At 33.9% G+C, this 12,589-nt stretch overlaps 1 protein-coding gene and 1 pseudogene across 1 annotated transcript; both read right to left on the bottom strand.

Moving 5' to 3' along the window:
- Nucleotides 1–3,143: 3,143 nt before the first annotated feature.
- LOC143580139 (uncharacterized) lies at nucleotides 3,144–3,641 on the bottom strand. Its single transcript, XM_077063249.1, has one exon. The coding sequence runs from the start codon at nucleotides 3,639–3,641 to the stop codon at nucleotides 3,144–3,146; it is 498 nt and encodes a 165-aa protein (XP_076919364.1).
- Nucleotides 3,642–4,539: 898 nt separating this feature from the next.
- LOC143580134 (heat shock cognate 70 kDa protein-like) lies at nucleotides 4,540–6,533 on the bottom strand (annotated as a pseudogene).
- Nucleotides 6,534–12,589: the final 6,056 nt, after the last annotated feature.

Below are 12,589 nucleotides of genomic sequence, written 5' to 3'. Positions count from 1 at the left end.
ACAATTTTCCCAGATCTTTGAGTGCAAACTGGGAGTGTAAGTGCTCAATCAAATCTCTCATAAAGCTGGAGCAACTCCCGGTGATAATAATGTCATCAACATAGACCAATACATAGCACATAGTCGTGTCACGACTATAGACAAATAATGAGGTATCCGAAATACATTGAGTAAAACCCAAAGAAATAAGTGCAGAAGATAGCTTGGAAAACCAAGCACGAGGCGCCTGCTTAAGGCCATATAGAGCCTTCTGCAACAAACAAACATGATGAGGTCGATCAGAGTCAACAAATCCAGGAGGCTGAGACATGTAAACTGTCTCCGATAAGTCACCGTGAAGGAAGGCATTGTTGACATCAACCTGACGAATATCCCAACCTCGAGAAAAAGCAACCGATAGAACACGACGTATAGTAGTAGGTTTAACCACAGGACTAAACGTCTCAGTGTAATCAATACCCTCAGTCTGATTAAAGCCCTTGGCAACAAGTCGGGCTTTATAACGACTAACAATCCCATTAGGATTGTGTTTGATCCTGTAAACCCACTTACAACCAACAATATTGGCGTAGGCAGGAGCGGGAACCAAGACCCAAGTTTGGTTTGAGTGCAAGGCTGCAATCTCAGAACGCATCGCATCCCACCAAACAGGCCACTTCTGAGCCTGGCTAAAGGTGGATGGCTCGGTAGAAGGACTAGTACAAGCATGAAAAAGAACATGATTAGGAAAGTGTCGAGGTTGGCGAGTATGATCATGAGAACGGGTGATCATAGGATGAGATGGGGGTGGGGGTGGGGGTGGTGGTGGAGGAGGAGGAGGAGGAGGAGAGATAGAAGAAACAGAAGGAGAAGTGAATGATAAAGGAGGGGATTGAGAAGATGGATGAAGTGAAGAAGAATGAGAAGTGGAAGAGATTGTAGGAGTAGCATATGACGATGTGGGAGGAAAAATAGGAAATGAAAAGGGAACATGAGGAGAGATGTCAGAAGAAGATGTAGAAGTGGGAATAGAAAATATGGACTCATGAAAGGTAACATGTCGAGAGATAAATATGCGACATGTAGAGGGATCATAACAAAGATAACCTCGATGATCAGAAGCATAGCCAAGAAATAAACATGGAGTGGATTTAGGTGAGAGCTTATCCGCTCGAATATTGCCAAGAAACGGATAACACAAACACCCAAAAGTACGAAGAATAGAGTAATCAGGACGAGATCCAAAGAGAATTTCATAAGGCGAAGAGTGATGTAAAACGGGAGAGGGTAAACAATTAATAAGAAACGTTGCTGTAGCAAAAGCATCATACCAGAATTTTTGTGGCAGCTGAGCATGAAATAGTAAGGCACGAGCTGTCTCAGATAAGTGGCGGTTTTTCCGCTCGGCAACCCCATTTTATTGGGGTGTGTAAGGACAAGATATGCGATAAGCAATTCCAGCATCAGCAAGATATTTGGCCATGTGACCATGAATAAGCTCGGGAGCACCATCACAATGTAAGTATTTAATACGACAGGAAAATAGATTCTCAACAAGAGGTTTGAGATGACAAAAACAATCAACCGCTTGAGAGCGGTTAGTCAAAGGATACATCCACGTAAACCGACTAAAGTCATCAATGAACGTAATATAATAACGATAGCCCATACGAGATATAGTAGGTGAAGGCCCCCAAATGTCACAATGTAAAATATGCAAAGGTACAGTGGAATGAGATACAACAGAAGTAAATGGTTTTCGAGTTGCTTTAGAAATACTACAAGAATTACAATTTTTATTCAACACTTTAGAAGACAAATGTAAACAAGAAAGACGTGAAAGCACGTCATCTGATGGATGTCCCAAGCGAGAGTGCCATAAATCCCGAGAGGTGGAAAATGTAGCCGATTGTGAATAGAGTTGATAAGGACTAGGAGGCATGCGGTGGAGGACATCCCCTGCTAATGTCTGAATAGAAAGACCAAAATGTGAGAATATAATAGCAATAGGATGATCAATAACAAGTTAAGTAATTGATAAAAGATTTTTGGTTAAAGCTAGAACAACAAGAACATTTTTAAGAAGTAAAATGCGATGAGATAAGCGCATGAAAGAATGACCAATATGTGAATTAACGAGCGCCGTACCGTTACCAACAATAACGCGCTCTGAACCTGTGTAAGATACTGCACCATGTACCATAGAAATGTCAGAAGTCATGTGGGCGCTTGCACCAGAATCCGGAATCCAAGACTCAACCTTGTGACACATATCTGATAATGTTGCCGAATACCCATGATGAGAGTTATTAGCTGTAACCCAATTTTGAAAGTGTGCTGATCCAAACTGTGATGCATCAACAAAAGGATTTGAGCTAGATGGGCCCACAAATGCATGTTGATCTGGTTGTGAAACTGGACCAGAGCCCAAAATGCCTTGATTTAGATTTGGGTTTGAGGGATAAGTTGGGCCTAAGGAAAATTGGTTGTAACCAGGTGCCGATTGTGGTGAAATGACATGCGAGTCAGCAGTTTGACCTGAATAAGATGAACGTGGATCAATTTCTGAATGAAGGCCGAAATTAGGGGTAAATTGATTAGCAAAATTAGCCGAGTGCGATCGCCCGCCACCATACGACGGCGAATCTCCGCCATTCCATGACGAACCACGGCCTCCTGACACATAATTTCTTTGCCGACCACTGTACGACGGCGAATCTCCGCCATTCCATGACGAACCACGGCCTCCTAACACATAATTGCTTTGCCGACCACTGCGATTGCGAGGAAAACGGCCACCGGTATTTCCTCTCCACCGATGGTCCACCGCTATAGGTAACACCTCCATTACCACGACCTTGAGACGGCGGTGCATATCGGAAATAACACTGTCGAGCATGATGACCGGATTTGGAGCAGATTTGACAAACAGTTTGTGTTTCCTGATTAACACTAGAAGACTGATGCGATGGTCGTATATTCATGGCCGCCATCGCAGCAATTGGAGGAGTTTTAAACATTGATTGTTGCTTCATACGAGCCTCATGTGCAAGCAATTTAGCTCTTAATTGAGTGAAACTCGGTCTTGAATCATTGTTTTCAATATCCGTGACAAAATATTCAAACTGTAGATCAAGACCTTGGAGGATTTGATGAATTAAATGTCATTCAGAGAGTGAATCACCAACAGCATGTAATGAATCAATCAGGTACTTTGCCTCATTACAGTACTCGGTAATTGATCTTCCATTTTGTTTTATTAGATGAAATTGTGTACGAAACTGATTTTGCTTAGAAAATAGTTGTTGTGAAAATGACTCTTCAAGATTTTTCCACAGTTCTACAGATGTAGACGTACCTCTTGCAAGATGAATTAATGAAGATGAAAGATTAGCAGTAATCAATGCTGAAACATAGCCATCTTGCTTGTCCCAATCATCAAGCTCAGCAGATCCAATTTCAGGGGGAAATAAACTGTTATTTAAGAACTTTAATAGACCGAGAGTCTTCAAAATAGTCACTATTTGAAACTTCCAGTTCAAATAATTGTCTTCATCTAATTTTATTGCAGCAAGATGAGTAATATTTGGAAGTGTTGTTGTATAACTTGAATTTCCTCCATTTGAAGATGAAGATCCTGATGTTGAATCTGATGTATTCATACTCAGTAATATGATTTGATTAAGATCTGAATAATTTTGCAAAAGAACAATCACCGGAGCAAAGAATTTGATCGGAGATGAAAAACGAGTATGACTAGAATGTGATCAGAAGATTACCGGAGCAGAGAGCCTGCTCTGCTACCATGAAAACAGTAAAGAATGATGAGAGAAAGTAAGTATTTCATTAATTGTGTTTTGATTGATTTACAATGAATAACAAGACTCTCTATATATAACTAACTCTAAGAGTTAGTTAGACCTGTAACAACTCAAAGCCAACTGTAACAAACTCATGGTCAACAACAGAATACTCTCTAATAGATACAATTGCCATAGTGGCAGAGGCCGCTAAGTGGTGACAGTAGGAACCAAAAGCATTGGAGTTCTCCTTCCAGAATGAATAATGATACACCAGACACGTTAATTATTAGTTTAAGCGTTATTATTATTAAATAGAACCTTTTTAGATATTATTCAATAGAAGTATATCACTAATGAAAAGGTCAGCCTTATTTTTGTTTAGTTTACCTTTTTAATGGCTAACACAGTTTAATCTTATAAGTAAATCTACGACACATTTTTTCACCACGGACATGAATCCTTAACCACCTGAGAAGGGTTATATTTTTTACCACTAGAACATGCGTTTTCGTATTTACCCACCCGAACTAACAAGTTACCCTTGTTTACCCACTCAGCTAGAGAAGTAACCGACAAGTCGAGACTCTTCCGCACAAAGTCGAGACTCTTCTACAGGTGGATTGGTTTGATAAAACAAGTGCCTGATCTAGATAAGAACATTGCTTGTCTGCAAGTCATGGCTACAGGCCTCCAAAAGAGTTAAGAGATTAAAGTGGAGGAGGATTAGTTGTGATGTAAATTAACTAAAAGAAACCAACTTGAATACATAAACAAAATGAGGCTCGTAAATAATATTGATATCGATTTCCATGAAATCATAACAAGTTCTAATATATTCTCGAATCATAGTTTCATTGCAACGATATCCAAAAATTAAAGCATAGTATAATAGATATTGGAGTTGATGACAAACTTCTTGAAAGCAAAACACTAACATTGCTCTTTTAACTCATGCGAATTATGACAATAGAACTCAACGGTCAGTCTTCTTCAGCATCTTCTTGATGTCATCCTTGGACACATTTCCACTCCCCGCAATTACAATACTTCTTTTATTACCAGTAGATAACAACTCCGCATTAACATCAATAATACCATTGGCATCTATGCTAAAGCAAACCTTCACTTTTTCCTCACCAGCAGGGGCTGGTGGAATACCATCAAGGTAGATGTTGTCTTTCACTTTAGCACACTCACCCTGATACACATCTACTATCATGGTTTCTTGGTTGTCCATCGATGTAAAATAAATCTCCTCTTTCACGGTGGGTATTGATGTGTTCCTTGGGATTATGACACTCATATAACGCTCAGATGTGACACACATATATTTCTCATATGTGACACTGGTACCAAGGGACAAAGGGGTGACATCTTGAAGTAACAAATTCTTCACAGCCTTACTGCCATTACCACTTAAGTTTGCAGCCAACACTGCTGCACCGTAAGCGACAGCTTCATCCGCTTTAATACTCTTGCTAAGCGCCTTCCCATCAAAAACTCCCTCAGCATTTGTTGTACCTTGGGAATCCTAGTCGATCCACCAACGAGGACCACATCATGAACATTATGTTTTTCCATATTCCCATCTCTCAAACAACTTTCCACATGCTCAATGCAATTATTAAAAAAATCAGCATTTAGCTCCTCAAATTTTGCTCGCGTAAACTTCAATGAAAAATCAGTTCCTTCATACAAGCTATCAATCTCAATGGAAGTTCTAGTTGTTGATGACAAATCCCTCTTAGCTTTCTCGCATGCAACTTTCAGTCTCCCCATTGCTCTTGCGTTTTTACTTATATCTTTCCTTTGTTTTTTCTTAAATTCTTCAACACAATGATCAACCATGGCCTTGTCAAAATCCTCTCCACCCAAATGAGTGTCGCCACCCACCGCTATAACCCGTATGACCCCTTCCTTGCTGATAGTGAGAAGTGACACATCAAAAGTCCCTCCACCTAAATCAAAGACAAAAACATTTTTCTGTTGCGGGTGTCTTGGGTCGGCTAACTTGTCAAGACCATAGGCAACTGCAGCTGCCGTAGGCTCATTGATCAAGCGAATGACATTGATACCAGCCAATATACCCGCATTCTTGGTTGCCAGTCGTTGCTTGTCACTGAAATAAGCCGGGACGGTAATCACTGCATCTCTAACAGGTGTCCCAAGGTATGCCTCGGCAGCCTCTTTCAAATTCTTAAGAATCAAGGAAGATATTTCTTCAGCAGAAAACTCCTTGATTGCACCCATGTGTTCAACTACAATCATTGGCTTATCATCAGATGTTTCAACCACCTTAAAAGGCCATGTTTCTATGTCCTTCTGCAGTTTGATATTGCTGAATCTGTTACCCATCATCCGCTTAACATCTAAATATATATCAGCAAAAAAGAAAGTATATAAAATGTATGATAACGGATAAGCAACAAAGTTGTACATGAGATCAACTTACCGAATACTGTATTACTTGTGTTCCTGGTCATTTGGTTTTTAGCACCCTCACCTACCAAGATTTCGGTATCGTTGAAAGCAACACATGACTGAGTAATTGTGTTACCCTGTTCATTAGGAAGGATCTCAACACGGTTGTGCTGATCAAACCATGCAGCAACACATGAATATGTTGTTCCAAGATCAATTCCGACAGGTGTTGTTTTAACACTTCTTGACATATTTAAATATGTAGCTCAGGACAAAGATTCAAATGTTGTGAAGGATTTGAGAAGTGCTAGCAAAATGGATAATATAGGAGTCAAAAGAGATTAGGGGAGCCGTTTTCTTGAAGTCCTAGTAGCTCAATAGACACCAGGATTGAAGAGTCAGAACGATGATGGTGTACAACCGTTATTAATTTGATGATTATTCAGATGTATTAATGTAAACATTTACTCATAATTAAAAGCCAATGAACCCATTTCCGGGTCCACCCACGGACTTCAATTTGAAAAAAAAAGAGGAGGTTCGGGTTGAAGTCTAATTACATGTAACAAAAACGAGAGTTCCATATAGAGTCATGGGGTTTTCTCTTCTTTGGTGGGGTTGAAATGAAGATGATCAATGGATTACTGGTTTGTTAGTGATCCAAATGGCCATTAAAAAAATTAAAAACTATTAGATATAAATTTCATTAATAATGTAATCGAGTTCTAATAACTAATTTGACCAATTATTAATAAATTTTTATAAGTGTAAACAAACTATAACTTATAAACATTTTGGAAAGTTAATAAGGTATATAAGGTGTTTGGCAAAAAATAAGGCCTTATGGACTTTAACTTATGGAGAAGACAAAATAAATGAGTTTTGAAAAGTTATGAATATGTAAGAGCATTCACATCCCATTTCATATATTTTCCCTATAATTTAGCTAAAAAACATCATTCCATAAATTTATCTATCATTTTTCAAAATTCTTCCACATTCTATTCCCTATTCATATACATAAATTAATTCTTTATTATTTTTTTCTCTTTTGTCTTATTATATAGTAAATGGTGATTGGGAGATATGTGATACATTATATGGTATGGATAAAAAATGAGTCCCTATATTTAGGGATTTACTTTAGTTGCCATATAACTCATCCATATAATAGAGAATGGATTGGAGAGGTGATTTTGATGGTTTTCATAAAATTTACCCTAAATTATATGGGTTTGACAACTTTAGAGAATGGGTTGAGAATGCTCAGTTAGAGCATTCTCAACCCATTCTCTAAAGTTGTCAAACCCATATAATTTAGGGTAAATTTTATGAAAACCATCAAAATCACCTCTCCAATCCATTCTCTATTATATGGATGAGTTATATTACAACTAAAGTAAAAACATAAATATATGGTCTCACTTTTGATCCATACGAAAAAAATAAAAAAAAAAGTATTTATGTATACAAATAGTGAATAGAATGTGGAATATTTTTTGAAAATGATAGATAAATTTATAGAATGATGTTTTTAGCTAAATTATTGGGAAGAATATATGGAATGGGCTGGGAATGCACTTAATGAGTTTGATTCACCTATACACTCTTTTAACTCTCAAAACTTATTACACTTCTATTAAAAAAGATTGTCATTTTTAGAGTATTCTCAGCCCATTCCATATATTGGTCCCTATTATTTAGCTATAAGATATCATTCTATAAATTTATCTATCATTTTTCAAAAATCTTTCACATTCTATCCCCTATTCATATCCATAAATTCTTATTTTATTTATTTTTTTCTCTTTTGTCTTGTTATATACTATATGATGATTGGGAGATATTCGATATATTATATTATTATATGGTATGGATCAAAAGTGAAACCCCACATTTAAGTTTTTTACTTTAGTTGCCATATACTCGTCCATATAATAGTGAATGAATTGGAGATGTGATTTTGATGGTTTTCTCAAAATTTACCCTAAGTTATATGGGTTTAACAACTTTAGAGAATGAGCTACGAATGCTCTTAGAGCATTCATAGCCCATTCCATATATTTTTCTCTATAATTTAGCTAAAAAAACCATTCTATAAGTGTATCTATCATTTTTCAAAAATCTTTCACATCTATTCCCTGTTCATATCCATAAATTCTTATTTTATTAGTTTTTTCTCTTTTGTCTTGTTATATAGTATATGGTGATTGAGAGATAGTTGATATATTATATGGTGTGGATCAAAAGAGAGTCCATATATTTAGGTTTTTACTTTAGTTGTCATATAACTCATCCATATAATAAGGAATGAATTTGACACAGGTAATTTTGATTATTTTCTCAAAATTTACCATAAAGTATATGGGTTTGACAACTTTAGAGAATGAGCTAGGAATACTCTTAGTCAATTTTGTTTTCCCCAACACATAAGTTAATCCAAACATTTTTTTAAAATCTTCTTTTAAAAAATTCTTAAGTTAATAAGTCATTTAAAAAAGTCCATTTTCACTCCCAAACACACCAGTAACTCATTTTGAAATTTGAAAACATGATAATAAAAAACCCAACATTTTTATTGCAAAACCACAGTTTCGGAAAGGATCGATTATTAAATAGAAACAATTAACTGGTTGGTGTTGGTTTTTCTGATTCGGTACCAAGCTGACAATGGAAAAAACAAAAGACTATTGGACTTTTCCACAAATTCGCACGATTCGGCCTATGTGGGTCAATTTTTCCCATCCCTAGCGTTCATGTTTCGAAAACCAAACCCGAATGAAATCGGGCCAAAACTAAAATATCAAAACCACTAGACCGCATAGTGTATTTTGTGTCATCGGGCTATTTGGGAAATCAGAACCACTAGACCACATCATATCGGCATGCATGACAAAAAGTTACTTGTTTTAACAATCTTTTAATGTTACTGCAGTTCAGTAGTGATTTTGAAGGTCGACAATGACTTTGAAGTTCGATAGTAAAACTAATGGCAGCTAGTGGCTTTGGAACTTCGGAAGCTGTTGGGTCTGCTACCAACATACAACTTCTAGTACCGAAGGTAAGTGCTACTTAACACTCTTAGCTACCATAACTACCTTTGTAAAGTTGCGACGTTCCACCCAACCTTTATATTGGTTCAACACCTGTATAAAGAAATCACTTGCTCATGATCAAATTTCCTACATAAAATTTCACACAAAATCACCTCATTCTTTGATAAGAACTTTGCGTATTATCTGATTATTGATATCGTGACGCTCAAGATACTTTAATCTCAAATACTTTAATCTGATAGTGAAAATAAAACAATTTAAAAAGATATACAAGTTATAGACTAAATTGCAGAATCAAGTCCATTCAGACCATGAACCTAACTTAGAATTTTAGGTTAAGCACTGAAGCCTAATTCTTTGAATAAAGACAGAATTACAGAAATTGTCCATTATCTTTGCACCAAATTTCAGTGGTTGTCCTTTATCTTTAAAAGTCACATAATTTACACTTTACATTTCAAAATGTTACATCGTTTGTCCTTTGGCACTAACTCAGTTAGTTTTTCTTGTTAACTTTGGTCATGTGCAAGGCACATGAGGGTAAATTGGTCATTTTACCTATTGGTTTAATAAACATTTTAAAAAAGAACGATTAAAATTAATATATTTATAAATATTAATATATAATCTAACTATACTATTAAAGCAATAAGCTTTAAGTCCATATACCCCCTTCCTATTGGTTGGTTCTCATAGTTTCCATTTATATCAATGTCTTCTCTAATTTTCAAGTTAATAAAATAAATTAATAATATATTAAATTAATATTCATCAATGCTATTAAATTATTATCTTTCCTCTTTTCTTTAATCTTTAATTTTTCATTTTGAATACTTAAATAATAAATAATAATGTAATAATGTAATATTTTAATATTACATTTAGCTAAAAGTGTAAATTTAGATTAATTAAATACGAAATATTATTTAGCTATAGTTTGAATACGAAATATTTAAGTATTCAAAAATGAAAAAAATCAAGACAATAATACGAAATATTATTTAGCTATAGTTTGAATACCAAATATTCAAAATTTCTTTTTGAAAATTTAATTATTTTTGGTTGATTTCATTCACCACCTTTGTTATTTTTTGCTTGATTTCATTCACCACATGTGTTAATTTTATAGATAATATATAATAAATAATGTAATTAATTATTTGTTATTTCATCAATAGAAGAGATTACGGATAATATATATATATATATATATATATATATATATAATATATAGAGATACCGATATAAAATGTTATAATTGTGTTAAAATATTATATTATTTAAATTTAAATAAAATAAATTAAATATGTCAAATTCGTAAGGAAATTAGGAAAGGATGACTCATTTTATTAAGGTAAGGTTTAATTACGAATTTGTAAATTTTTAAATTTGATATTCCCTCCTTCCTATTTGAATTAAGTTTTACTATAATATATAATAAATAATTTAATTAATTATTTGTTATTTCATCAATAGAAGAGATTACGGATTTAATATAGAGATTACGGATAATATATATATATATATATATATATAATATAGAGATACCGATATAAAATATTATAATTCTGTTAAAATATTATATTATTTAAACTAAATTTGTCAAATTCGTAAGGAAATTAGGAAAGGATGACCCATTTTATTAAGGAAATTAAGGAAATTACGGATTTATAAATTTTTAAATTTGATATTCCCTCCTTCCTATTTGAATTAATTATTGTCTAAATTATGGTCCAAATTTGAATGTAAATTTTATTTAATTAACAATCATTAAGTTTTACTATAATTACGTTAGTTGACCCATTGACCCACTGATTTCATTACAGTCATTTACTTTTAAGAATTAAAATACAAATCCATTGACCTTTTCACCCATTCACTTATTATTGTCAATATATTACAACAATTAATAACTTTTTATTTTAACACCTTATATGAATTACAATACATACTATATAATTAGTAACTTACATTTTTACATTATGTAACATTGCATTTTACAGAACTACCATTACATAAAATTCAAAAATTTGTAAATAAATTATTTGTATTTCGAATCTAATTATGTAACATTGCATATTATTTGAAAATCTATTAATTACGATATCAATTCTATTCCTTCTTACTATAATTTTTTTGAAAGTTTTTGAAATTTCCTAAATTTATGTTTCTAATCAAGAACATTTATACATTCCTTCTATAATTTTCTCTACCCTAATTCATTTGGTATAAATATGTACCTTTGATAGGCTAATTCTTACACCATCAAGGTATCTTTAGCAAAAACGAGTTGCTTTGTGCCAAGGTTTTTAGATTTTGTTGTTTATATATCTTCCATTTTCATATTTCATTTTTGAGGCTTAAAATTGTTATTGTTATTTAATTTTAATTTTTTTGTGTTTTTGTTAAATTTTACTAGCAAGATGGAGCCAACAAATATCACCATGTTGAACCAACTCGATGTTCTTAACAGTGAGTGTATCCTAAAGGTCCGTATTTTGAAACTTTGGCGGCTGAAGGACAACTCAAAGCCCGGGCAAGATTGGTCCATCGAAATGATTGTTCAAGACGAAATGGTATTCTTAACACATTCATTAATTTACTATATTATTCATACAACTATTTACTAATCTTAATAATAATTTGGCAGGGCAACAGAATGCAAGCCTATGCAAGGAAGCCTTGCATTCCCAAACATGATGTTTGGCTTGCAGAGAATAAATCTTTGATTGTTCGGAAGGCCTCGCTCGGTGCAAATATGTCTACTTACAAATACATCGATTGCCCACACAAACTTTGTTTCGCAGCCGAGACGCATCTCTCTAATTCCTATGAATTTGAAGGCCACTTGTATGGGCTGAAATTTGTTACTTTTGATGACATAAAAGCCAAAAACTTTCCACATAACGGAACTATAAGTTATTTGTATTTATTTTTTAACACCTCATTTTGATTATTAAACATTTTGTGACTAACTTTAAATATAATAACCCTCATAATATGTATAATTGTTTATATATTTTATTTCTAGATGTCATCGAACATGTTACCAAGTTTTTTGATAATAATAACTCATTCTTAAGGGAATCTCAACATCAAAACCGAAGAACAATGGAGTTTTGTGATTTGAGGTATAATTATTATATTTTTTTGCTAATATTTTGTTATTATATATGTAAAGGTTTGTACAAATTCATAAAGTTGTAAAGGTTTGAACAATTCATGTTAAATTTAGGAAAGGATGACCCATTTGATTAAGGAAATGGTTTAATTACGGAATTTGTAAAATTGAATTAATTATTATCTATTCTTTGAATGTAATTAATTTGT

Source organism: Bidens hawaiensis, unplaced genomic scaffold (genome assembly GCF_021521415.1).
Source record: "Bidens hawaiensis isolate Kalapana, Puna unplaced genomic scaffold, B.hawaiensis_p1.1 tig00030250_1, whole genome shotgun sequence".
Lineage (NCBI taxonomy): Eukaryota > Viridiplantae > Streptophyta > Magnoliopsida > Asterales > Asteraceae > Bidens > Bidens hawaiensis.
The sequence above is the reverse complement of the archived record's forward strand: the minus strand, read 5'-3'. Positions and strand labels throughout refer to the sequence as shown.

Bases quoted from the DNA above. Each gene is read 5' to 3' on its own strand.
- LOC143580139 (XM_077063249.1), bottom strand. From the start codon at position 3,641: ATGAATACATCAGATTCAACATCAGGATCTTCATCTTCAAATGGAGGA.